The following is a 27,556-nucleotide window of genomic DNA, read 5'->3' on the forward strand; positions in this document are numbered from 1 at the left end:
AATAAATTTGGTTCACAATAAATTTGGTTACCACAATTTTGGTTACCATAAATTTTAGTCACAAATTTTGCAAATTTTTAGTCTACAACAATTTTGTATCACGTTGTGACACCCACGGTCGTTTCACTAGGTTCTGACGATACAGGGGGAGCCGCGCACTTCGTGCGCGGCGGGTCATACAACGTATGACAACAACAATTTAAGTTAAATTTTTCGAATTTTCGAGACCATTTTCCATTCCATTTACTTTTAAAATTAAAACGACGAATTTAGTCTACCCCTTCTGAGCATTACAATTACAAATTAAGCTGCAATGCATTACTCAGGAATTTCAATAACATGACATCAGATCTAGAGTTTGTGACTCTGTATCACTAAGTTTTTCATTGTAGCGCGATGCGCTACTGTGCCGCGCCGAGCTGCGATGAATTGACATCGTCAATTAAAATTTTTCAGTACACTGTTCATTTTATTTTTCACCCTTTTTCGACTTTACCATTTTTGTCGGTACGACGTAGTTTATGTCGATATGATCCTTCAGCCGTTTCAACAGACGGCGCACGTTATAGGGGGGGGGGAGGGGGGCCAACGCCCCAAAAAGCCCCGGTTTCTAGGGCCCTTTTTGGATTTTCGATGCGTCTAGGGCCTTTTGGGGCCCTAGAAGTAGAATTAACTTCAATTTCATCAAGTTTGATATATGCTAAGTGCTTTAATAATATCATCTGACTACTTGCACAGTACTTTTATGTTTATTTGAGTGTATTTACATGGAGATTATGGTCCATAAACACTATCAAATAGTGGTCAGGGTCAAAAGGTCCCAAAAGGCTCCAAAAAGCCCCGATTTCTAGGGCCCTTTTTGGATTTTCCATATGTGTAGGGCCTTTTGGGGCCCTAGAATTAACTTAAATTTCATCAAGTTTGATATATGCTAAGTGCAATTTAATGATATTATCTGACTACTTGCACAGTACTTTTATGTTTATTTGAGTGTATTTACATGGAGATTATGGTCCATAAACACTATCAATTAGTGGTCAGGGTCAAAAGGCCCCAAAAGGCCCCAAAAAGCCCCGATTTCTAGGGCCCTTTTCGGATTTTCGATGCGTCTAGGGCCTTTTAGGGCGTTGCCCCCCCCCCCCCCCCCCCGTTATATCTCCGCCAAAAGCACATCCAATTTGATACGTAATCGTATGAAATATGTCTATAACTTCCTTGATTATGCACTAAGTTGGCGTTCCTCGACCAAAATTTAACGGGGAATCGTTCAAGATCACTTTCGAGGCACCTTGGCAAAAGCTTGACATACGTTGCATGCCACTTTTCGCGCGCTGATATTTGGATACGAAACATGTATCAAGCAAAAGCTTCTTACGCTATTATGCTTTTTAATTTTATGCAGAAATACGTCAGTAGCGTTTTTGAGCTTGTTATTCTCTTTTAAAAGCATTCCAAGTGATTTGTATAAGTGCATATATTAATTCTGAATACATTGCAAAATAATTTATCTCGATTCATGAATTGTTTGAAAGAAGTTACAGCAATGCGCGCAATTTGATTTTGGGGAGTGTGCTTTTGGCGGAGATATAAACTGCACCTTCAACACTTCAACAGACCATGCATTGGGATGGATCTTGATTGAAGATGTCAATCCATCGAGATCGTTGCTCTGCTTCGCAGAGCAACGATCGACGACGATGCGAAGCAAGAATGCTAGTTTGCGCGGCGCCTTCGGCGAAAAGTGGCATGCAACGTATGTCAACGTCGAAGCGGCGAAGTCCTCCAAGGATGGATCGATTAAAAATGTAATGTCCAAGAGGAGCTCTAACCCCTTATAACTTTAAGTGCAATAGGACTTTGGTACGGTTTTGTGCAGTAGGATCACGGTGATGTCATATATTAATTAAAAACAATGTAAACTTAATAATATTCTTGATACTCATATTTGCTCTACTGTCTACTGAAATTTTGTGTTTTGGTCTGCTTTAAAATTAGTCGCCGAAAAATTTTGTCTCATGAAATTTGGTTTATAACAATTTTAGTCAAAAGTTTGACTAAATTTATGGTAGACTAAATTTGTCGTTCTTAATATATAAGGTATACCTACCGTTCACATAGCCATGTGTATAACTATACGCGTACTGCGTGACGCGTTTGTTTTACGCGCGCTACTGCAAGCGAAGGGGCTCTGGTTAGAGCAAGGTATACCGCATTAACTTTAAGGGCCATATAATATGCACGTATTGTGTCGTATTGTGATTTAAAACAGCTCGATATGTACTTACATCACCCACCAAATGCGATATGAACAACTCCAGGTAGGCGGTAGGCCGGTTTAGATTAGCACAATTAATGGTACAGATTATCTTAGCACTTAGACTAACCCCACTTAACTGATTCATCATTGGAATCAATAAAATTATAGTAGTAGTACAGCAGGCTATCGGTTCGATCTAGACTGTGTCATTGGTGCAGTTTCTCTGAAAATCGATAAGGCTGTATTGTAAATGTAATTAGTTACGAAACTCTAATATTGAATATCGTATGGTTAACGTTTTTCAGTTTCAGACCTTTCCACTCTGACTCAGTAATTCCTGGTTGCTAAAATCTGCCGAGATATTGGTGATTTAAGCATTAAGTATTCTTGAAAAGAAAAATTCACTAAGTTTTTTAATAGCATTTTTCTCCGCGTTTCATGCAATTTGATCACTTGTGTCAGTGTGTTTTGGCGAAAAAAAAGTCCCGAAAAAAAATGTAAGTGAAAAATTTTCAAAGTTGTTTATAAAATTATTTTTCTCCGTGTTTTAACTTTATTTAAGCTATTCCGATTATTTTGGGCCAGTAAAAAATATTTGCTAATTAGCTAATTGATAATTATCTAATTAACTGATTAATTAATAAAATGAACACCCTCGATTAATCTGCAAACTTTTACGATGTTCAAAACTAAAGATATTCGACAAACAAGAAAGGTGGTAAAAAGTGGTGAAAGTGGCAAAAAGTGGCCTTAATGCTTAAGACACGTGGAAAATTTGGTCAGCCATAGAGGGCACCTAATGGGACTCAAAAACGTCAAAAATCCTTAAAAAGCTTTGTGTGTCGGCAGATCGATTTTTTCAAACGGATCTGTCTGTACTAATAAGGATTAAAAAAGCAATAAGCTAAACTTAAGGCAGTGGCAAGCTGAACACGTAAAAAGACATTAAGCGAACAAAGAATAACATGGAATGTGAAATCGAATTCCTAGTTCGATCTAATAGTAATTCCTAGATCGAACCGGTTCGATCTAATTTCTGCGTTCGATCTAATTACATTTTGGTTACACTTAAAGTTAGGGATGCCAACCGATATTATCGGCCTATAATTATCGGCGATAATTTGCCAAAAATCGTTATCGATTATCGCGATAATCAACCAATTTTTATTAATATTAGGGGAAAATAGCCTAAATTCAACATATTTTATAATCTGTTTCTTTGTAAAACCCGACTGCTACCATAATTTGCAGTGTGATGGTATTCTGATGTGCTATTTAGTGTGTAGTGTTTATGAATTTGCGGCAGTGAAAATTGAAAAGTCGTGTTATATTATCGCATCTAGTTAGTTATGAGTTAAGTAGGTAGCTTGGAGGTTGTATGATCAGACGGTTATTCTGGTTTGTTGAAGCATGGAAAGAAACTTATACTGCAACGAGACTGCAAAACCTGTTCGAGCTTGCTGTGTAGTGTGTAGTATGTTGAAGAGATATGACCGGTCACCGGATAACTGATGCAGTGAACGAAGTTTTGAATGATTTGGAGCTAGGTAATCTAAAACTGAATACAGGAGAGACTGAGTTAGTTAAAGACACTATCAAGACTGTGTTAAAGAGACAACAATCTCCCTTAAGCAGAAGTGAATATTCAGTTAATTGATAGCAAGCTGGAAGAGTCAAGAGATAGACTCGCCACTTTCTCGAACCCTTCTTGATAGGCTACGTACACGATATGTCGAGAGAAAGAACCTTAACTTCGTATCGCTGGTAACGTTCTACTCGGACCCCGGTATTCTAGATGCAGATTTATATCAAGAATACAGAATGATCACGAAGTAAACCTTGATACGTAATTCTAATTCTCTGCAGAGAAACAATAGGCCTTAGAGAACATTAATGGTCGATGGGCTTTTTATTATAGGGCAATGCCAATATTGCAATTGATTCTTTAACAAAGCATTAAGCAATAAAGCACACGATAATGCTATCAAAGTTTTCTATAGCTATTTTTATCTTTGAAGTTCGAATTTTACCGATATTAATTTTATTAAGGATTTGTCATGACTCAATGTTTCTGCATTTTTGAAAATTAAATTCAATTAATGATATTGTTAAACTATATAATGATAATGTAACAAGGTTACATAGCATAGGAGCATAATTCAAGTATGCAGAGTGCAGACAAATATTACTTTTATTATCTTGCCAAATTTATCGCCGATAACCGATATTATCGCGATAATTTTGAAAAAGTTATCGATTATCGCGATAAAAATAAAAGAAATTGTACCGATAATGGCAACCCTAAAGTAAATGTCCTTCATAAATTGCATTTGAAGGTCGCAAATCTTTGAATGATGCAGATAAATGTATGTAATACTATATTTAATAGGCGGTACAGAGTTAACAAGGGTTAATTTCTAAGACGATTTAAATAAAAATGGAAAACGGTTCAAGACGGCCGGAGTGTAATGAGGTGTAATACTAATAGTCAGTGTACGGACCTTATGATCATGGAATGTGGTGCCTAATAATGACTTAATTATCCACGAGAAAGAACTGATTATGCGAACATGTTAAATACTATAATTACTATTGGATACGTGAGGGCACTCCGAATAGAATTGCTCACCTAATGCGGGTTTTGAATCAGCGGGTAAATACTTCAACCCTTTTTAACTGCGGCAGTGAAATCCCGGCCGAAGGCCGGGTTATACAAGTGTCTAAATAAGCTCAAAACTGTCTCGTCAACAACATCAGTACAGTATGGTAGATGTCCTTACTGCAATAGTGGCTTAACTTATTAATATTTTCTTAAAAGTCGTAAAATTTGAAGAACTAGTAGCGAGCCCACAAAGTAAAGTTTTATTGGGGTTCCAGCGAGTCAGAATTAAGCTAATTAGTAGTTGGTAGTGGACCTGAATACTGGAAAATCTGTTTTGTAAACCATTTTTCAATGGTATCGCACAATTTGGTACGAAAGTCGGTGGGGTATGGTGGAAAAATCAATAAAAAGCAAAGGAAACACTAATACTGAAGCTGTAAGTTTAAATGTTCTGATCGCTATTGCATATTGACTATTATAATTTCTACATTATGTACATATCAGATTTCACAAAAAAGGACTCATTTTTGGAAGACATGGAAAACCTTTCAATTTCATTCCCTGTCATTAAAGTGAAAAATCTAATCCACTTCCCATTGCGAACATTTTATTAATACAGTAATAGTTTCATAAACGGTTTATGCAGATGACTGTAGTCACTCAACGGGGAAAAGAAAATCAGTTAAGTATTCCAGAATCCAGATACATATAATTATAAAGTTAAACTATAAAATGAGGGAATCAATATTCAAAAATCATCGTTTTCCTTGAAACGCAAAAACCAAAATCAAGCTTAGATATACACTGTACATAATTTTACATTATACAACAACAAATATACAGCTACTCCTTATTACATTTAAAATTAGAGAATTTTGTGCTACTTTCAAAAATTCAACATTAATTTTCCAACCGTGGTGATGAATTTTGAAACGAGAAACAAACACCAGTAGACAAACCATCAACTAATCTAACCACTAAACTGCTGGGTTTCAATGTAACAGTATTGTTCCCGGTTTAAATAAAATCATTTTTTCTGATAAATTAATCATCTGCAGAAAAGTCAGAGCTTCTCCGCAAGCAATCCTGGACCTCATTTTCCACTACTCCCCATGAAGGGTGGTTTTCTGTTTCACCTCAACTTCCACTGTCTACCTGCTCCTTGTTCCTGTGAAAGGATGAGGTTAAAATAAAATGGTATAATCGGAAAAACGTAAGTAAAAGTGTACGTGGTGTGACGTAGCGTAAGATGTTGGGATCAAGGACTTTATACCTTAAACCTTTCGAATTCGATAACTACTTTTAGACACACACACTAAGTTAAGTTTCACAAACAATCGAGAAATCTTAAAGTTAACGCCAAAGATTGTGCTGCTCAGTTACTATCAAAACTGAGAACCGTGAATTTTACCAGACCAAACTGAATGTTTTACACTGAATCCATTGCGGCTCTTATTTGATAGCAAATTTATTTTTTCAAAGACGCGAGTTGATCGGAGTCAATATTATATTATTAAATATTATATTAGTTAACATTCTATTGGTCAGGAAATAGTCCTACACAAGCAATTTTGATTTTTGTTAGAATTAAGAACAGAACTAAAACCGTACACTTTAAAGAGGTCTAATTAATTCGAGTATTTGATGATGTACGGTTTTAGTAAAACCGTACATCCAACATCATCAAATACTCGAATTAATTAGACCTCTTTGAAGTGTACATAACATTATTTAAAAATATTTGCTGTTGCCTGAACTAAATTCAGTTGTTGGTGGTGATTCATCATTTGTGTCAGTACTTTTGGGTTTACTTTTTAGGTTTCCTCACCGTTATCATAACGCGTTAATAAAAGTATAGTTGAAACTCTACAATATGTAGTTATATATCAGTTCTGAAGAGTATTTCTCCGGTACGGCTTTTTAATATTTACCTTTGAGATTGTTTCTCAGAGAAAGTATTGAGAGACAGAGTTCCGCCCTTGTTCAGCCGCTCCAGTAACAGTGCAATGTGCTTCTTTAACTTAGTCGTGTCCGAGGGTAGCTTCAATGACGCTGCCACAACTGGGAGTAACAGGTCATTAACAGATCATTAAAAATAAATTCAATGATAATTTTATAATTTATCATATTTATCATATGTATACGCGCTTCCGTAGCGTATGATAGAAGAGTGTTTTATCTTAATACTCATAGTGATGTTATTATATTTACATAAATTATTATTAATATTATTATTTATAATTTTTAAAATATTATTTTTTAGCTGAGTGAACAGCTAAATATAACTATTCTTACAGTTTTCCTCTTTTATTTACCTGACTGTTCCTTGGTTGTTTTAGCAAGGCACGTTCTCAGCAACATCGTGATACTCGCATCAACCATTTCCTCCCATCCCTGCAGTTCAACTTATTGATTAATTAATTAATTAATTAATTGCGATTTATCTAAAATATTCAGTCCATTTAACTGGAGCACTTAAACGACTTGCTAACTGCCATTGAGATCTTTATTATACATATTATAAATATAAACATCCCATGGAAGTTTTCACATTCTTTTACAATCTTAGTCATTTCTCCTTCACACCCTTGCCAGGGCCTTGTATAGTCACCAAGAATAAAACAAAGTAAACACTATACTAAGTACTGTGTTTTTTATAAAGAGTACTGACCACATCATCCGCACTATTCACATCTGGAGTGAGACAGGACTGCAGCACAGCAGACTGCTTATCATCCAGCGCAGGACACCACAGCTTCACCAGCAGCAGCAGCAGTTTGGTGGCTGTGCTCAGAGCGTGGTCCGCTTCTTCTAGTGCTTTCGTGGTCTGTAGATCCACATCTGCTAGCGCTAATATCTGGTGTTAGGGTGTTAGGGTGTTAGAGGATGTCAGAGTGTCGGTGTATGTTGCTAGTTTGAAGTTAGAGCATTAACCGTTCTGTGAACACTGCTCATGCAGCTGCTACTCCAATAGTTAATACTCATATCTTGACCTTGAGAGTCACCTTTATCTAAAACATACTACTACTTACTTGCTTGATATGTAATAATATACTACTACTTACCTACTTGATATATAATAATATACATTATAAACCTGCTGATAGGTGCCCTCCAGCAAAGTGTCCATGTTTTGCAGGGGAGAGGGAGTCTTGTCCTTGAAGCGAGTGAGCAGTCTGCGCTGTATGGCGCGGAACTGTTGCGCGCGCTGCGACAACATCTCCCGGTAACTGCGCTGTCTGACACGCAGCTCGAACCGCGAGTCTATGATGTCGAAATACTCTTGTAGCGGGACGGGACCCGGGAAGGTAATGGAGAGTGGTTGTGGACCCCCCTGTGGAGACGGTGGGGTAATATTGGAAATAAAGTGTTTTTATAATCCATTACCGGCACAGAATACATAATGCGGGTGTGATCATCAGGCTCTTGAAATGCAACTTTCAATAAAAAAGTGAGGTTGAGAAAGAAAGGTAGGTGTTGCAGAACAAGCACGGAGTAAAAGGTTTGAAGAGCAGTGCTAAATAATATGTAAATATTAAGAAGGAAGGTCTCCTGAGGAACTGGCGTTGAGTCAATGGTTTGACAAATATTCTTAATTATTTTGATTAGCTTTTTGAACTTACGATCTTTTCAAAGTGACGCCGAAGTTTGGTCAGGAACTGTTTTATAACAATGTAGAGAGCTAAGAAACTGTTAGACTGGATCCTGTACTTCTCTGAAAAACAATGTAGAGAGCTAAGAATCTGTTAGACTGAATCCTGTACTTCTCTGAAAATTAATACTGACAAATAATTCAAATTCAACTGTTAGTGTTGTGATCTCTGTTAAAAACACACACACACCATGCACTTTAATGTCATTATGGTGCTATCACAAGAATCTATTTCAAGTACGAACATTCGATAATGTTCAAGTACATGAACATTATCCCAAACATTAAAATATAGGTTTACTGATCGAGTGATCGTTATATAACTCTCATATATTATTATGTAGGGTCTACTACTATATAAGTATTTAACAAGCGTAATAGCGGAGTTGATTATACTTAATCTCATCATGTTGGTGTATAAATATGGACACGAAGGGAAACACACAACGTAAGGCTTGAAATCTTCGTAAAACTAGATCATTAGAGCATGTAAAAACATTTAACTTAAAGATGAGCACTCTATCAAGTATATGCTATTATATTAATATAATGCATTTCAAAGTTTAATCTGGGTTAGCAGTTTCGTTTTGGGCATTTTGATTTTAGAATTCATGTTAGTATTATATAATGTATGTATAATACACAATTGCAATGGTTGAGCAGAGTTAAGTTGAAGGAAAAAATCAAGATTTCCTTCTTTAACAAGAATTGCGCCCGATGTTTTGTTGTAGCGGACGCTAGATTTCCATCCACTTCAACTACAAGCTCTAATCAGCTCACTTCATAATATGAACATTATTTTTTAAATAGAGAAACACTTGTGATTGAATTCAATTGCCGTAGAGCTTAATTTTTATCTGTAATTTAAGAAATTGTAAGCAAAAAGTGAACACTGACTACATGCTATAATATACATCACATCTCCGCAAGTAACCCTTGCACGCCATGCGCGCGTCTAGTTGTGTAGTTGTCATGGTAACGAACGGAAGGAAGGAAGGAAGGAAGGAAGGAAGGAAGGAAGGAAGGAAGGAAGGAAGGAAGGAAGGAAGGAAGGAAGGAAGGAAGGAAGGAAGGAAGGAAGGAAGGAAGGAAGGAAGGAAGGAAGGAAGGAAGGAAGGAAGGAAGGAAGGAAGGAAGGAAGGAAGGAAGGAAGGAAGGAAGGAAGGAAGGAAGGAAGGAAGGAAGGAAGGAAGGAAGGAAGGAAGGAAGGAAGGAAGGAAGGAAGGAATGACAACATATTCAGACCCAATTACCGCTATCTCCAAAATCCACGTTTTTCTGCAAAAACTACCATTCGTAACCTTTCACTATTGTCTTTTTACAAAACAGTGTGAATGGAAAAATATAACTCATAATAATAAATCCACAGTTTTGATTTTATAACAAGTAATTCAGAGGCAACTTGATCTGATATCAGAATTTAGGGTGACCCCGTACCAACCACGATTAAATATATTACTAAACACTTACCAATACAATATATTATTGTTTATTATAAATATGCAAATATTCATGATAACAGCAACACATTTTGACTTATAGAACATAGCCCACTTAGTATAATGTTTTTAAATAATATCATAACACACTGACGTATGAGTTTACAGACATCCTCGCGCTTTGGTCATGCTCGGCTGAAACGTGGCTGATAGTGACAATGAGACACGTTGCCCGGGTTGGACCAATAGAATGAGAGGCGAGAGCATTATGATTGCCACCCCCGGAGGGCAGCTTTCCGCACAACTGGGCTTATAAAAACTGGGCGTATAAAAACTGGCACTCAAGCTGCAATTTAGAGAAAATGGAGCGGGAATCTCACAGCCCATCTCCCACTAAATTCAGTCTGTCTAGTACACATTATTTCAGGGAGCATGATTCTTGTGACGGACAATTTAACTTAAATTAATTTAAGGTACCTTGTTCTCATAATTAAATTTCATACCAGAAATTCAGTTGTAATTTCTTCCGCACTGCAAGAAATTATTTATATTCCTCTCACAGCAACTGCAAGTAGGAGATCAACTCCACAACGAGAATAGTTCCAAGAGATAAATAGAAATTTTTCCATATTGTGTTTGCTAAGGTGTGTTATAACATATATTTAATTGTTTGAAGCTGCAAGTTTTCTCAACCAAACCCCAGTCGTATCTGGCGTTTTGTGGACAACTAAGCGACTTAGAGGTAGCGGCATCTTCCCAGCATTATGGAATCCTTTGTATAAAGTTTTCACTATCATTATTTTCGTAGACAAAATATTTTTTGTGAGTTTTTTAAATATTGAATTTTGTTCGCTAAGGTAAGTTATAGTTATATGATATAGATTCAATTATTTGAAGCTGCGTGGCCAGTTTTCTCAACCAAGGTCCAGCCATTTGTCTGAATGTTAGAAGCTGATAAATGTTCTCACTGTTCCAAATCTTATGATTTAATGTAACAAATTAACTGATAACTATCACATAATATAATATAATAATATAATTTAAGGCTGTAAAGTTTTCTTATTTATGTCTAAATCAGTTGTATTGCTACAGATAAACTGTTCGCTCTATATTTTTATCATCTTGTTCGTTCGATCAAACAAAACACTGTCATTGTTATTTATTTGGTTTCTTTGCATGCTTGTTGCAGCCTGTCGTTTGTCCCCCCCCCCCCCCCCCTTGTTCTCTACAAGCCTTACATTTAAATGCTATATTAATTTCCACAAAGGATGAGCTTAATTTTAATTAAATCCGAAATCCGTCAGTTGTCTACACATTATTGACTCACGAGAGTTTTTAGCAGCGAGAAGGGTAACTATCTCTCCTGAGGCACACTTGAAAGCAACATTATTGACTCACGAGAGTTTTTAGCAGCGAGAAGGGTAACTATCTCCCCTGAGGCACACTTGAAAGCAACATTACTGACTCACGAGAGTTTTTAGCAGCGAGAAGGGTAACTATCTCCCCTGAGGCACACTTGAAAGCAACACATTATTGACTCACGAGAGTTTTTAGCAGCGAGAAGGGTAACTATCTCTCCTGAGGCACACTTGAAAGCAACATTATTGACTCACGAGAGTTTTTAGCAGCGAGAAGGGTAACTATCTCCCCTGAGGCACACTTGAAAGCAACACACCCGTTCTGGCCTCCCTCCGCCTCGCAGTTCATTTCAGAGAACAGTTCCAGTAGGTTAACTGCTGGCTTGTTCGTCTCTATCGTTATCTGAGGAGGTTACTTGTTGACCGGAGATTAATTAATAATCTATTAATAATAAGGGTTTGTTACTGTTAGCTTACAAGGTTAGGCGTTTGTTGGGCTCAGTCACAAAAAATTGCCATTTATTGTTTGGTATATACTGATGTGTTGCTTCAACTTGATCTATTTTGGAGGATCATACTTTTGCTTTCTCTTGTATACCCCGTCTGTGGACCTATGCACAGTAATGTCCGTATTTACTATTTACACACCTAAATAACCTACAGAATTCTACAAAGAGCATATACTTCAGCAGCTTTTGTATTGGCATTTACACTATTTACCATAACACTCTCTCAAACAGCAAAACATAGACCGTACGGCATTGCACAATGAATTATAATACAGTATGCCACTTAGATAGTCGACATATGGCTGAGCTCTTTTCCCCTTGGTTGTAGAGTGTGTAAGGCCGATTTGAAAAATTTATTAATAAGGCGTCTTTCCGTGAGATAAAATTTATGAATAAAGTTTGATATACCTACCGACCTCAGAATGATTATTTTCCTTCCAGAGACATGTGACATTGCAGTCCCGGTGCAGTCCCTTGAGAGCTATAAACAGATAAACAGATGATAAAGAGAGACCGCTAGTGCCATCAACTAAATATCCAATGCAAACGAACGAGTTGTGCACGTGCACGACCGAGTTGTGCACGTGCACAACAACACCCCTTGCAACTTGGAACCTTGTCTCATTAGCCACTAGAGCTACAACATTAAATGTTTATTTAACTATTCGAAAATGTTATTAAAAAAAGGATTTCAATCAGATACTGAGGATCTGAAAGTAGTTAAAGCACAGCACCTGTATAATCTGTATAATCTGTGCGCGTCAGTAGGTAATGAGCTCCCGCTGTTCCACATGACATTACGGCAATATTACAACTCCCAGAGCTATAAATATAATATGCTACAAATTGTTTTGTAATATAGTGTTCATCTTGGGAGTAGACATTGGAATTTGGAATAGACATTAACGAGATTCATAGATGGTTAGTTTATAGCTAAGTTGGATGTTGAGAGGCTTTTATATCGGTTTGATTAGATAGAAAGCACCTCAATTTAAGTAAACTAAAGTAGACAGTTGGCTAACTAGACAGTTGGCTGGTCGCATTAGCCAAACTATATCACGGATTATTAGCCTAGCATTAAATAACGTTAACTAGGACCTCACTGTTTGTGGACTGTGTTTGCGTTGTTGTTCAGTGAAAAAGTTCATTTCTATTTCTTGTCATCCAACTCCATGTGGCTATAAACCTATCTTAAATTCACATTTTCTCATTGATAACGTGTACGTTCTATATTTTATATTGTTTAACCTAATTTGTATAACCTATATTGTATAACCTAATTTAATTTAATTTTAATAAAAGCAACATTGCAGCAATGTTAATACACTTGTGTGCGTTAACAGTGTTAGCGGCAGAAGTGTACAGTGAAGTGACTGTAGATCTGGATTGTGGTAAAGTCAGAGGAACAAGGAACGAGACTCAAGTGGGAGATGTGCTGGAGTTCCACCAGATACCATACGGAGTACCCCCAGTGGGAGCTAGACGCTGGACTCACTCTATTCTCCTGGAGCCTGGGGAGACAGGACAGTGCTGGGAGGAGGAGGTCTACAACGCGGCCAGTCCACAGGACCCCCCTATAAAGTGTGTGCAGTACTGGTCAGGTAGTGTAAAGGGGCAGGAGGATTGTCTCCACCTGTCTGTGAGGACACCCACCCTGGACCCCTCCTCTCCTCTCCCCGTTCTAGTCTGGATACATGGAGGTGCTTTCTGGAGCGGCTGGAGTGATGACAAGGGATACGCACCAACTGCTAATTTCACAGCAGACCTAAACGTAATTACTGTCAACATCAACTACAGGCTGGATCTGATGGGCTTCTTCTCCACCCCCGAGATCTGGAACGACCCTGAGAACCCGGGAAACTACGGTAACTTTGGGATAGGAGACGCTATAACAGCCCTGAAATGGGTGCGAACTAACATCGCACAGTTCGGAGGAGACCCAGAAGCAGTGACAGTATTAGGAGAGAGTTCAGGAGGAACTATAGTTCTGGGACTCCTGGTAGCTGACCAGGCAGACGGTCTGTTCCGGACAGCTATAGCTCTCTCTGCTCCAGCAAAGTGGGTTTCAACTTACCAGGACGCGTACGAGAGGAGGAGGAGTTTTGTGTCGGATGTTGGGTGTAATCAGAGCAGTGAGGCGGAGAGGCGACAGTGTCTGAGGGAGATGGATGTGGAGAGTCTCATAAAACACGTGGATCTGAACAGAGGCTGGGGTTTCTATGACTTCCCTTTAGCAGCAGGGCTCCAGGGAGAGAGTGTGGACTACAACGTGCTGGAACCCACCCTGATTAAAGTGTCTCCCACAGAGCTTGGTAGGAGGAAGAACACGGCGAATAAGAGAGAGCGAGTAAAGCCCGTAAAGGTAATCCTGTCTAACACTGCACAAGAAGTGGGATATAATTCTCTTTACTACGGACTTAATCTGGTGGACACCTGGGAGAAGGCTAGCTCTCTGCTTAGTGACAGGTTGATGAAGTTGGAAAAAGAGACAGGCTTCAGAGTGAGAGATGGTCTCCAGTCAGCAATTGAGGAGAGGTACAACTTCGGGGTAACAGAGGAAGGCAAATGGTGGCCTCAGCTTTACTTCGACACCCTCGTAACCGACATCAGAACAACTTGTATCACTAACGACCTGACAGAGGACCTGAACAACAACCCACTTTACGAAGCGAGAAGAATGTACGTTAAGAGTCGACCTGACGAGATCAAACGAACCAACTCCATCTTACTTCCGTACGAGACGATACACGGCTGGGACACAGAGGCTCTGTTCGGGTACGGCTGGTTCAAATTGAACAGCTCCAACCTGAGGCACCAGAGGAAGTTTGAGGAGAACTTGAGGGACCTGGTCCACTACTTGTGCTACGAGAAGGAGATAGAGGCCTGGAACCAGGACAGTACTCTGGTGTTCGAGAACGAGGATTTCCCAAACGCAGTAAAGGTCGTTAGAGAATGGCCCCAGATACAGGAGTGTAGATTCTGGGAGAGAAAGGAAATGTTGGAGTGGGGCTGGCAAAACTAGGAATCCTGGACGATTCATCCTAATTAGTTTATTAATTAGTTAATTAATTAGTTAATCCTAATGTTTAGTGGTTAGCTAGCTAAAAACATTATCCAGGGGTTTTGGAAGGGGCAAAAGTGTTCAGTTTTTCTATTTCTATGTTTTCCTGTTCACTATTTACTAATACTAAATTATTGCCGCTAATGTATTTATTGTTTGTGTGTATTAGTACGACACGTGATAATGATTATAATATTAATAATAAACTTGACAACAGATAGAGATGTAATACACATTTCTCAAAACGAATAGAGGTCACCTCGACATCTGTAGTCAGGCAATAACTGTAATCGTATTTATTCATGCATGTTAAAATTTTGTTCGTTTTCGAATTAAAGATTCGGGTATATATACCCAAATTCCGGTATATATAGCTTGCAAAGTTGCGAATAAACAATGAAATGTGCTGGAATGATCAGATCAAGAAATGAACAACTCCATCCTCCCAGACTGACCTTATGAGCAGCAGTCTTCTCAGGACAAGTAGCAGTAACGACGAGCTGCAGAGGAAGCTGAACAGAGTTGTGAACAGAGCGGGGAGAGTTGTGGTTGTTGGTGTAGTGAGCCACTAGCGGCACCACCAGGTCGCTCGCTACTCTCTGACCCGTGTTGTAGATTGAGAATGTTGCCAGCGACGTCGGACCTGAACCTAGGATTAACAGCTTTGAATGACCGGTGAAAAGGGCTGAAAGGTGTTAGGTTCTTTTACATTCTTGAAAAGTTCATGCAGGAGTGCGTCAAATGAGCTGGAAATCTGAATTGAATATCTAATTAAGATAATATTACGTTATAACTACTACTACTAGTAGTAATATTTATAAGAAAACAGGCTCCATGGCTTCGTCTGAACGAGCTAAAGTTGAATATACTATCAAATTAGTATAATTAGTAATATATTAGTAATATATTAGTAATATATTAGTAATATTAACAACACATGCACTGTCTGACAGGTATTACTAGATACGCACATTGTCACGATATGTTATACCGAAATTGTAGGTACGGTAACTAAGGGACCCGCTCATCGAATCCATGGAATTTCCCCCTGAGAATTACAGGCCATTTTTAGGAATGTTCTAAAGTTAACAACATAATAATACAGGGTGCTCCAGAAGTAACTGAACACAGGCAACCCCTTAAGGCCTTTAACAACTCTAAAGTTAACAACAATATATTGGTTGTCGAATTGTTAGAGTTTGCCTGTTTGTCAGTCTGGTATTAAGCATTTGTCTCTGTTTGATCGGTTCGTGTGTATTCAAGTCTGTCTGGGGAATGTTGAAGGTATCTTATAGTTGTGCCGTGTGTTAGTTTCCACGTACCAACATTAGTCAAAACAACAGATCTCTGAGTAGCGTAGAAGGGAACCTCTGGAGCCACTGTCAACGTCACCTTATCCAGACTTATTTTAGAAGAGCATCGCAGATTTATCTGAAAATAACATTAATGTCACATTATCCAGACTTATTTTAGAAGAGCATCGCAGATTTATCTGAAAACTTATATGTAAGTCAGTTGCAATAAAAGAATTGCGATGACCGGGAATCGAACCCGGATCCACTGCTTGGAAGGCAACGATGCTGACCATTACACCATCATCGCATGACCATCAATTGAATATTATGTTTACTATTACAAAAAACTATGCCATCGATATGGGGACTTAGTATCGGCCTGACAGATTTGAAGGCAACGATTCCTACTTTTACAACATCATGACATGGATTGAAATTAAAGTTTATACTTCCACTAAAAAATGCTCCATTGTCTAAGCATGGGGGGGGGGGGGGGGGGGGGGGGGGGCCAATGGCATAAAATGGCATAAAATGGAGACTTTTTCTATGGAGAAAATGGAAAAACCCATGAGTAATTCTCCATTTTCTCCATTTTATGCCATGAATTTAGTCTTCGAAATTTCATCTTTAACACCATTTAACACCTAAATTGGACATCCTAACATGTTTATTTACGCTTACTAGGGGCGTAACAAGCTTATGAAAGCTCATAGTAGGCTACTAGATGCTTATACTAGGTTAGTAGAGGCACACTTCAGGCAAACTCATAATTACTCAAGCCTAGTGTTAAGTGTAAAGTTATTTCTACAGGCTACAGCAGGAGTGAGTAATAGGGGAGAGTAATAGGCACTGAGAAGTGAGACCTACATCCTCGACAGTCGAAACAAGCTCGCACTGCAAAGGGGAGGCCTGCCTTCCGAGATCGCATTACCAGGGGAAAGCCTAGAGTCCAAATTTGTGTATCGAGGGGTAGGTGCAGACTTCGATAAACCGAAAAACCAAAAAAATATTTTCGGCTTATAATGAAGAGGGTAGCATGAAACGTGGAGAAAAGTAGTTTTTAGAAAAACTTTGAAAAATTTTGACTTAGAAAATTTACGGCCCGAGTCATTCTCGATACGTACCTCTCGTATCGAGAGCTCCCGATTCCGAGCTCGTGTTGCAAAGGGGAGGCCTGCCTTCCGAGATCGCATTACCGTGGGGAAGCCTCGAGTCCAAAATTGTGTACCGAGGGGTAATTTTCTAAAACAACATTTTTCAAAGTTTTTCTGAAAAACACTTTTCTCCACGTTTCATGCTATTTTGTCATTATAAGCCGAAAATATTTTTTCGGTCAAAATTTTTCAAATTTTTTCTGAAAACCGCTTTTCTCCACGTTTCATGCTACTCTGTTCATTATTTGCCGAAAATATTTTTTCGGTTTTTCGAAGTCCACACCTTCCCCTCGATACACAATTTTGGACTAGAGGTAATGCGATCTCGGAAGGCAGGCCTCTCCTTTGCAACAGGAGCTCGGAATCGGGAGCTCTCGATACGGGAGGTACGTATCGTTAATGACTCGGACCGAAACATTTTCTAAAGTCAACATTTTTAAAGTTTTTCTGAAACCATTTTCTCCCCTCTTTCATGATACTCTGTTCATTATTTGCCGAAAATATTTTTTCGGTTTTTCGAAGTCCACACCTTCCCCTCGATACACAATTTGGACTAGAGGTATGCGATCTCGGAAGGCAGGCCTCTCCTTGCAACAGGAGCTCGGAATCGGGAGCTCTCGATACGGGAGGTACGTATCGTTAATGACTCGGACCGAACATTTCTAAGTCACATTTTCAAAGTTTTCTGAAAACCACTTTTACTCTGTTTCATTATTGGCCGAAAATATCTTTTTTTAAATAATTTTTCTCGAAATTCTAAATTTTTCAGGTTTTCAATGGCATAAAATGGCATAAAATGGCATAAAATGGAGACTATTTCTATGGAGAAAATGGAAAAACCTATGAGTAATTCTCCATTTTCTCCATTTATGCCATTGGCCCCCCCCCCCCCCCCCCCCCCCCCTAAGCATCGATTCGAATCCACACGATTGCAATTAAGACGATCGATAAAAGACTTGCGATGACCGGGAATCGAACCCGGATCCACTGCTTGGAAGGCAACGATGCTGACCATTACACCATCATCGCATGAGTAAAAATATTGAACATTTTGTGTCGATTAAGAAATATAAGCCACGTGTAAACTGCAATTATTATTTTTAGTGGATTAAGATATGTTTCGATAAAATATTAGAAAAATTTCATTTTTTATAAAAAATTTGATCTGACGGTGAAATCCAAGTTTGAAGTTGACAGTGGCATTTGAAAATGGGTCAGCTAGCTGCTTGGAAATCCGTCATGTTGACCATTTCACTACAAATACTCAAACACTACAATTATCCTCACTTCAGATTGGTGCTAAAGAATCGTCCACAATGGTTGCAGCAATTCCAATTAGATTGACAAAAGAAAATTCCATTAACATACTTCAAAAAAAATTGTTTTGAATCTAGTCGAAACATTATGTACATGTATCATGCGATGATGGTGTAATGGTCAGCATCGTTGCCTTCCAAGCAGTGGATCCGGGTTCGATTCCCGGTCATCGCAAGTCTTTTATTGCTACCCAGGTAGGGTCAACACCTGGGTTAAACTCACAAATTTGCAAACCACTCTTATCGAAAAAGTTATTATGAGATGTTATCTCCACGAAAGCATAAGTTGCATAGTAGATTAAGCGGTTGTAGAGAACTTTGAGTTAAGAAATAAAGTCTACTGTACATCTAATTAAGATGCTTACGAACCAGCCGGGTGAACATACATTACAAATATTTGAACAGATAATTCGGGAAGACAATTTAGCATATTATTTGCAATCAAGCTGATGAATGGTCAGTTTTATAAAGCAAGACATGTCTGGATGTTGCAGCGCAGGTCAAATATTAGAACAAGTAATAACATTGTAATTTCTGAACAATGCTAAAAAGTAATAACAGCCCATAACCGATACTATCATATGCACGAGAAAATACTCGGCTAAGGTTCTTATTATTTGGATTTCAAGTTCTTATTGCCTGCCCGGTTGAAACAAGAAATTAATAGATTTAGAAGACAAACCCGCGAGTTCCAGACTAGAGATAGGCAGGCAACAACTTGATTTTCCCACACTGACCACTTCAGACGCGAACATTTAATTGTGAAAAAGGTAGCGCGCGTTACGCAAACTAAACGCATCAACATGGACCGGCCCAATCTGTTCCAGTATCTCGTGTTTTATTGACAACTTATATTTTGAAAACTAACCTTTACGGTTACAGTAGGGTATTCTGTGTCTGACTCCTCGTGTTTTACACCCACTATATCCAACCCATTGACGGGGTCTACAAATATGGAGAAGTCAGGCTGATCTGTAACCTTGGGAGCGTGCTCAATAGGTTTCGTGCAATCTCTAATTACTTGCTGTAATTTGGCCATTTCTTGATCTTTCTCCTGAATATTGGATGAAATTAAATTACCGACATTAGGTGTAGGTACTTATGCAATGTAGGCACATTGAACAATACAAGTTGCAGAAACAAGAAAGATCTAGGAAAACAGAAAGATAACTCACATCGTAATTAATTTCTCTATTTTCAGCAGGAGTAGCTGTTTGTAAGGACGGGTCCGTTCCAAGATAAGACACGTATATTTTACCCGTCTCATCTAACGTTACTATGTGTCCTCTCAGTTGTCTGAAACATCAGTATTACAGGAAACAAATACTCAAAGTAAGTTGTTCTTCAAGTCACTGTGGACGCACGCAATAACGTTCATGAAAGCGACCAAAACACAAATAAGGTTAGATCTGAGTTTACTCAGTAATAGCAACAGAAGTAAGAACCAGTACAAACCCGACACTAAGAACCCCAATAAAAACGGGGACATGTTGAAAAGAAGAGCTCCAAGCGAGAGTTGTATCCTGCCAAACGTAACAAGTACGACAGTAGTTAGCGACCAACATATTCACCGTACCCTCGCTCAGACTAGCGTACGGCGCGAAACAACTGGGGTTAAAATCAAACTTCTTCATGTATCTGATTACACCATTCTCGCGCAGAGCGAACAAGTTGTGCTCCCCCAGCACGAATATAGTTGTAGCATTGTCGTCAGCACAGTTAAATATCTTAACGTCCACCACGTTGTCCCCTATGTTAGTTTTCCAGTCAACTCTGAGCCGTTTACCGGCCCCTGTTTTTATCTGGTCCTTGCTCTCAGACTCAGTGCTGACGGCTAATGTCTGGTACCTATACGCCTCTACAAAGTTGGAGGAAGAGGAGGTTATGAAGGTGTCTGTTGAGGGAACATAACAGAGCGGACCCGGGATCAGAAACTGGGGGAGGAACCTGGCAAACGCGAAACTGTCTTGCTCGTAAAATGATAGCATGCCGTCCATTGATTGGACACATATGAAATCTTTATCTGAAATAAGATAATAGATGACTCACAGCTTGAAGATTAGATACATTTTATAAATTGAAAATTTGTGATAGATTCTTATCAGACTCGAAAAATTAAAATCTCATACAAAATCGGAAATCTTGATTTCAATGCCAAGAACTGTCCAACCGGGAAATAACAAAAAATCGATATAAAAACAAAATAATATACTTACTTTTAACACTGCCAAAACTACCAAGGCACATATTACACGCAGTCCTCTCCAACTTATGGGAGTAAACCTGACTAACGTTGTAAAAGGTGCCGGTATCTTTAGTGGTAGTATCCACACTCACACTACACACCACTACCTTACGAGGATGCAGTATAGCTAGGTACACTCCACTGTCCCCAACTAGTCGCCCAATGTCTACCCCTAAAATAGGGCTATCTGTCTGGTATTCTAACATCATGTCCTCGTGATTCCCTCCTTTGGTTTGTGGACAGTAGATTCTTAGAATTCCTTGAAGCGAGCCAACTATTATCTTTTCTGAAATAAGGTCTTGTTATGATGCTGGCTTCCAGAGAGGTATTCTAGCTAATAATGTGTGCCAAATCGCACAGCATTTTTTAGAAGAATCTCAACCAGATTGCAATAAATATCCAAACATTAATGAAAAGAAAGATTTTAAACGTACTCACCTAATCCATCAGGACTGTTATCCACATTTCCGATGCAGATATTGCACGCATCATAATCCTCTCCAGCTCCCGCGTGCACGTACCACCATTCCCGTGACTTGAACAGAGACATACTACTGCATGATTTGTTTTGAGTAATGAGTTGAACAGAGACATACTACTGCATAATTTGTTTTGTGTAATGAGGGGAATTTCTAAGTTTGGTCTTTATAAGCAATAAATATTGTAACCAATGGACACTTTAGTTTTAATCTCTGATTTAATAAGCTCACATTTATCTTGAGCACAGCAACAATCTTGTTCTTTAATGACACTGTTTCCTTTCTAAAAAAACATTCAGCAAATTTACATTCGGAACTGAGCTGTGTTCCTCATCTTTTGCTTGAATTTCTAAGTCAGGCTTATAATGACGTTTCTGATATGTTCAAGAAATACTTTGAAACTGTTGAGTAACGAATCAGTATTGTTAAGTACCGATTGCCTAATTTTCATATAAAAGTAACAAATTATATTCAGATGGAGTTGCAAGATTATAAAATTAAATAAAAGTTGCCCCAATAAACGATGAACAAATAACTTAAAACCCAATATCTGGACCAAATAATAAAAAATATCAACTCATAAACTCATAAAGTCAAAAGGTCACGAGCATTTTCAAAGTCAACAAGTCAACAACAACTAACAACTTTACTCCAGAACATCTCTCACCAAGTCTCTGTCTGGTAGAGCCGGTTTCTAACGAGCGACTCAACATATTTCTCACTCTCACTCTTAGAAAGTTTACCCTGTTCACTTGATACCCTTATTAGGGCATCCTTTACTTGGAAAGGCATGTTCTTACTGTTACCTGTGAGATTAAAGTTGTGAGATTACTGAATATATATTAGAAAAAAAGATCAAATTAAAAAGGATCTTTTTGAAATGATTTATGAAGATTGACATGTTGGTAAATTAAATCTTATTTAATATGGACGGGAAAACACAATGAAGTAAAAACCCTGTGAGCACTAACCAGCGACGCAGAAGACAGCACCTTGCTCCAGCGCACCCCAAACAAGCGCGCTGTGCTCAACAATCCTGTGCTGCACGTAAATCTTCCTTTCCTGATCTCTAGAGAAAGCAGTGATGACCTGCAAGTTGGTGATCTGGTCCCACTCAGATCTGAAGAAGTAGTCGTGGTGTTCGCTCCGACACCCGTAGAACAGGATGAGTTGTTGTGATGTTTTGGCGCGGGATTGGATCAGGGAACGAAACGGAGCACAGCCTGTTCCTGGTCCTATCTGTAAAGGGGTTGTGAGATGATGTATGTGGCATGTTTGTAATGATGCATGTTTGTAATGATACATGTTGCATGTATTTAACAGTTCAAAAACTGAAGGAGTATATAGAAACCTAAAACCTATAAACGGCTAATAAACAATCAAGATCGGTTGATTTTAAACACGAAATCTTCTTACCATGATAATGGGTCGGTCGGTGGGAAACTTGAAAGACCCCGGCTCAGCAAACAGTTTGACACAAGAATTCAATGGTAGATTAGCAAGGTAATTCGAACATAGGCCTATTCGTTCTTTCTTCATTATCGTTCTGTACCTGTACAATACGAGGTTTTGATGGTAGAAGTAAATATATAAATATATTATTAAATTATATGTATAATAGTTCAAGTCGCGGAGTATGTCACCTGTCCCGTATTTCTTGAATTGTCGTTATCTTAGAACATAATATAATATTATAACGTATTAATTATTATATAATAGTAACCTGACAACAGCCATGCAAATATGTAGTCTATCCTTATCAACACATTGGGCAGATGCAATAGAGAAGCCCCTGGGTTTGATAAGAGGAATAAAGTCGAGGAGATATCTCATGTCCAGATTAGCTCTAACTGAGTGGAAGTCTCCCAGAACCTCCAGTATCGTACGACGAGGTCTGGACACGTACGAGTACAGCTCTTCTCTTCCAAGCAACTGAGGGGAGGACGAGATCAGAGGAGATAGGAGGAGATAGGAGGAGATAGGAGGAGATAAGAGGAGATAAGAGGAGATAAGAAGAGATAAGAGGAGATAAGAGGAGATAAGAAGAGATAAGAGGAGATAAGATTATAAGAGGAGATAAGAGGATATCGAGATAAGAGGAGATAAGAGGAGATACGACGCTAAGTCGTATTTATACAAATTTGGGATTCATCAACACCAGTGACCAGTGCAGTGGTCACAAATTATTATTTGGTAATTAGTGCAGTTACATACAGAATCGGGGACTAGATTTCTTTCAAAGCTAATAACAATTAATGTTATAACTAATAACATGTTATTAGATATAACATTGGTAAACAATTTAAACATAACATTGCATAACATAACAATATAATCATTATTGAACCATAACATAAAATATTTCAAAACAAAAATGAATCGCATCACAGTATCAAACAATCAAAATATAATATTCGTCAGCAGCCTTTTCTTTAACTTTCACCTCTCGTCTATTTCCTGGTCCTCCCACAACAAGCAGCCTTATACAAGTATCTCATCTTCAATACTACTTACTCAACTTTAGCCTCCCAGTGCAGTATGTGATTATTAGTCTTTCTTACTTTCCATCTTCGTCACCAATGTCTTGATCAACAAACCTCACTCCTCTTGAACAAAACAAGACCTCACTCTCCTATACAAGTTGATGTATCTCTGCCTCAGCTCAGGTTTCCTTGTAATAAGAATAATGGGGTAAACAGCAGCGTTAATGAGAGGAAGGGAGAATTCAGTGAGACCCAACATGTTACCTTGACGGATAGCTGATGGTAGGATGAGATATCTGTACACTAGAGATCCTATCATCATAACAATCACAAACGATATGTGGCAGATAAAGAATGTAAGTGAGACGAGGACGATGGTGATACAGGCATGACGACCAGTGTTGGCTAGAGAGGAGGTGGTGTCAGGGAGGGCTCGTTTCAGGTAAACCACTTGTAATACCATGCTGACTAAGATAAGGAGGGGAGGTAGGATATGGTCTAGCAGGAACGCTGCCAGGACAGTGTACCCGTTCAGCTGGAGACCACTGTTGTAACACCGTGAGTCCTGGATCCCTCCTCCGTGATAGGGAGCACAGAAGAGGAGAGCAGCAGTGAACCCACCCGGGATATCAAAAAACTTCATCAGATCCAGATATGGGGTGGATAGTATCTTCTGTATGTTGTACTTCAGGTCAGCTATGTTGAAGAATGCGATATCAGACAGGTGGAGGAATGTGATGGTTGCTGCAAGGATCATAGTGGTCTTCTTTAACCGTGGTGTGTTGAGACGACGGAAGGGATCAATGACATGAACTGTGAGAGTGAGGGAGAGAGCTATGTTAAAGAGCCGGGAGCAGGAGTAGCCGGGGAGACCTGTAGCCATGTAGTAGTATAGACTTCTGTAGAGGACTTCCTCGCTGACTACCCCGTTGAACACCAGGATACTTATCACTGATACTATCAGCTGGCCCTGGGCAGCGAGAATGTCTGAGAGTGCTATTCCCATGAACAAACTCGGTACAAACTTGGCTCTGTCCTTGAAGTAATCGGCGAGGATAATTGTGCTGTGGCTGATTACTACCAGAGAAAGTGTGATTGTAAGAGGGCTGAGCTGGTATATTGCTCCCTTGAAGGCGAGCAGTTGATCTTGTTCGTCATTAGATACATTCATTATCAGGCAGCAGATAGGATTTGGATCCGTTACAAGCTATGATAGCTGTATAAAGTAATAATTATAGAATTTAAGTGATTTAAAAGCTTGGGTTCTATAATAATATAATAATATATAACTATATAATAGACAATAAATGTCAATATATCTGTCCAATGTAACAGTTCAACAATTATAAGATTGAAAGCCAGAAAATAGGTGCCAAGTTATTCTATATTTTGAACTGATTCCAATAACGTTCAATAACTATAAGAATGTACGCAGAATGATTAAAAAACGGTTGTAAAACAAGCGTGTCGTGTCAACTATATATCTAACCTAGTAACCAGTTCCCCCACTATCAGGTAACACAATGTCCCCTACTCAATCAAATATTTACTGAACTTCTTGTGCAGAAATGCACGCAGGGAATGATTCTTGTAATGTGTAAATAATACCTTATGAACACATAAATGTACATTTACTCTCAGGATACATTTTGTAAATCCATTGTGTTTATTTTTATTTAATTGATTGATTTGAAAGATTTCAATTTAAAAAACCGTTATGTGGGATGTAGAATGTAGATTGTAGTAGCAGTATACATCTCGTGATATTTACTGAACTTCTTGTTAAATGTAAACTTGTTCTCGTAGGGCAAATAAAAGAAAAACGTACCGAAATGAAATCTTCAAACTTCTCCTTTTCCAGCTCATCAGTAGCAAAGTTGGTGCAAATCTCAAAGAAGACTCTGGAAGGAATGGAAGCAATGTCCAGATACTCCTTCAGAAGAGCTCGTATAGTCAGAGATTTAGGGAGTGGAGCAGGAGGAGCTGATGTAAACTCCAATGTTGAGTCCAGGTTCAGGTTCAGCAGGCTCGCTGCTTCCATCACGTCCTCGTTAGTGTTTCTAGGGGGATTTAGGGCGTTTTTTCATTATGTTATAATCAGTACACACTAAACAGTACACAGTATAATTTCAGAATTTTTTTTTCTTCATATACTTCAAATGAACTCATGTTCTAAACATCATTAATGAACTAAATATACATTTGTTGAACTCTTAGAGAGTCTACAACCACCGACCTGGGGTATATCCAAACAACATCGCCAGGTTTATACAGGATCCCACTCCCGGTTATATCAAACTCAACCAGCCTAACGTCCTGGAAGTGCTCCTCACTCGTTACCCGTCTTATACCCCTCATTACACTGCTGAACGGCTTGTCTTTAGAGCAGGTACCCTCCTTAGAGACCTCCTTAGAGACCTCTTTAGAGACCTCGTTAGAGACCTCCTCATCTGTTTCTATCTTGTCAACCTCATCCCCTTTCTCCCCCTGACTGATAGTAAAATTGTACCGTGGAGGTAACATACGATAAGATCTAGAGAGCTGTTTCTGGAGATGGTTGCCCAGTTTCTGGAACAGTTCCCCCATCCAGACGTAGGATTGGTAGTCTGCTCCTTCAGGGTGCTGCTCGTCAGATAATCCTAGTGTGTACAGTGGCTTCCCTCCTGCCGAAATGTTGTAGTATTATAATATACGTTCCTACACTACAAGGTTCACTTACTACTCAGAGAAACAACCTACACGGGGAAATCAGTTCCATCGATCTAATGTAATTTGTTAAACTGAGCTTGTGCGTGTAGAATGTAGTGGATATTATCTTATTATCGACGCGATGGTAGTTATAACTAACTATTATTATTAACTTTTTGGATAACAAAGCCAACTTTTCTAAACTAACCTAATCCTTCCATCCGTCTATACAAACGCTTAGCGGTGTAATTAAACTTTGCGTAAGAAGAATCTCCGAGACCCAGAACAGAGAAGTTGAGACCGGAAAATGTTTGCGGAGTGAGGTGTTTGGACAAGAGTTGTCTCCAGAAAAGTCTCATGTTTTTAGGCTCCTCCCCGTCCCCAGTTGTGGAGCACACGAACAGTGCTATTGTCCGCTGAGAAGGTGAGTTACAGTTAAGTACCTTGTTATGTGAGAATATGTGGTGAGTTACAGTAGCTTGTTGTGTGAGATAGTCTCATGTGATGTAATAGTGTCATGTGATGTAGCCACACACTTACATGCTTCATAATACTACGTAATACACAAGTGTTTGTTAACGAAACAATGACTTCTAGAACATAACATTATAGTTGAATATATTTTAGAGGACAATTTAAGATATTAGAAGACTTTACGTTAACGTTAAAAGAAGAATAACTTCTGATTAATCTCCATAACAACCGCTTAAGTTACAACTCACAAACCGATTGAAGGTCCTGAAGAGAGACACTGTTCATGTCAGATAACCGCACATTCAGCTCTCTGTAAACACATTCCCTGTAGAGATACTCTGCCAGCTCCCGGGCATTACCAGTCTCAGAGCCGTATAACACCACCAGCTCCGACATAGTTACCGGCCACTGGCTACAGTGAGTGCCCTTATTTGGTGCCTGGCTACAGAGTGCCCTTATTTGGTCCTCATCGGGGGTTGGGGTGGATCATGTCCCAATCATCTTATCCTGCTAACATAACGGGGAATCAGAATTTTACAAGAAT

General features: G+C 38.8%; 3 protein-coding genes and 3 non-coding genes across 8 annotated transcripts in view; 2 read left to right on the forward strand and 4 right to left on the reverse strand.

The window, feature by feature from the left end:
• Nucleotides 1–5,276: 5,276 nt before the first annotated feature.
• Nucleotides 5,277–27,556, reverse strand: part of LOC134820666 (protein PTHB1-like) — a 55,797-nt gene continuing 33,517 nt past the window's right edge. The window contains exons 2-16 of one of the 3 annotated variants that reach the window (XM_063831177.1): nt 21,327–21,442; nt 20,860–21,174; nt 20,099–20,666; nt 19,819–19,939; nt 19,512–19,697; nt 16,201–16,309; nt 15,870–15,926; nt 15,334–15,527; nt 11,564–11,711; nt 8,483–8,574; nt 7,957–8,193; nt 7,531–7,716; nt 7,175–7,253; nt 6,791–6,920; nt 5,277–6,027 (exon numbers count right to left, since the gene is read on the reverse strand). In XM_063831177.1, coding sequence (XP_063687247.1) covers nt 5,997–6,027; nt 6,791–6,920; nt 7,175–7,253; nt 7,531–7,716; nt 7,957–8,193; nt 8,483–8,574; nt 11,564–11,711; nt 15,334–15,527; nt 15,870–15,926; nt 16,201–16,309; nt 19,512–19,697; nt 19,819–19,939; nt 20,099–20,666; nt 20,860–21,174; nt 21,327–21,438 — 2,565 coding nt within the window. In that variant the 5' untranslated portion in view covers nt 21,439–21,442 and the 3' untranslated portion in view covers nt 5,277–5,996. Of the gene's footprint in view, nt 6,028–6,790; nt 6,921–7,174; nt 7,254–7,530; nt 7,717–7,956; nt 8,194–8,482; nt 8,575–11,563; nt 11,712–15,333; nt 15,528–15,869; nt 15,927–16,200; nt 16,310–19,511; nt 19,698–19,818; nt 19,940–20,098; nt 20,667–20,859; nt 21,175–21,326; nt 21,501–27,556 lie in introns of those variants that run through there. The other 2 variants (XM_063831186.1, XM_063831194.1) reach the window with 2 other exon arrangements.
• Nucleotides 13,130–15,014, forward strand: LOC134820707 (carboxylesterase 1C-like). The gene has a single exon (XM_063831239.1). The coding sequence runs from the start codon at nt 13,133–13,135 to the stop codon at nt 14,837–14,839; it is 1,707 nt and encodes a 568-aa protein (XP_063687309.1). The 5' UTR covers nt 13,130–13,132; the 3' UTR covers nt 14,840–15,014.
• Nucleotides 16,409–16,480, reverse strand: Trnag-ucc (transfer RNA glycine (anticodon UCC)). The gene has a single exon. It is a non-coding gene; the product is annotated as a tRNA-Gly (tRNA).
• On the reverse strand, nt 18,285–18,356 carry Trnag-ucc (transfer RNA glycine (anticodon UCC)). The gene has a single exon. It is a non-coding gene; the product is annotated as a tRNA-Gly (tRNA).
• Nucleotides 18,747–18,818, forward strand: Trnag-ucc (transfer RNA glycine (anticodon UCC)). The gene has a single exon. It is a non-coding gene; the product is annotated as a tRNA-Gly (tRNA).
• LOC134820696 (NADPH-dependent diflavin oxidoreductase 1-like) lies at nt 21,847–27,522 on the reverse strand. Its single transcript, XM_063831228.1, has 8 exons — nt 27,265–27,522; nt 26,747–26,954; nt 26,087–26,513; nt 25,679–25,910; nt 23,091–23,299; nt 22,784–22,919; nt 22,339–22,606; nt 21,847–22,173 (listed from the first exon to the last, which is right to left on the reverse strand). Exons 1-8 carry the CDS (start codon nt 27,406–27,408, stop codon nt 22,031–22,033), a joined length of 1,767 nt encoding a protein of 588 aa, XP_063687298.1. The 5' UTR covers nt 27,409–27,522; the 3' UTR covers nt 21,847–22,030.

Source organism: Bolinopsis microptera, chromosome 1, assembly GCF_026151205.1.
Source record: "Bolinopsis microptera isolate Bmic1 chromosome 1, MBARI_Bmic_1.0, whole genome shotgun sequence".
NCBI lineage: Eukaryota > Metazoa > Ctenophora > Tentaculata > Lobata > Bolinopsidae > Bolinopsis > Bolinopsis microptera.

Coding starts and splice junctions, on each gene's coding strand:
- LOC134820696 (XM_063831228.1), bottom strand. CDS start 27,408: ATGTCGGAGCTGGTGGTGTTATACGGCTCTGAGACTGGTAATGCCCGG. Junction 23,300..25,678: donor AGTTTGAAGATTTCATTTCG/GTACGTTTTTCT, acceptor TCCTCCCCTCAG/TTGCTTGGAAGAGAAGAGCT. Junction 22,174..22,338: donor TGCTGTCTTCTGCGTCGCTG/GTTAGTGCTCAC, acceptor TTAATCTCACAG/GTAACAGTAAGAACATGCCT.
- LOC134820707 (XM_063831239.1), top strand. CDS start 13,133: ATGTTAATACACTTGTGTGCGTTAACAGTGTTAGCGGCAGAAGTGTAC.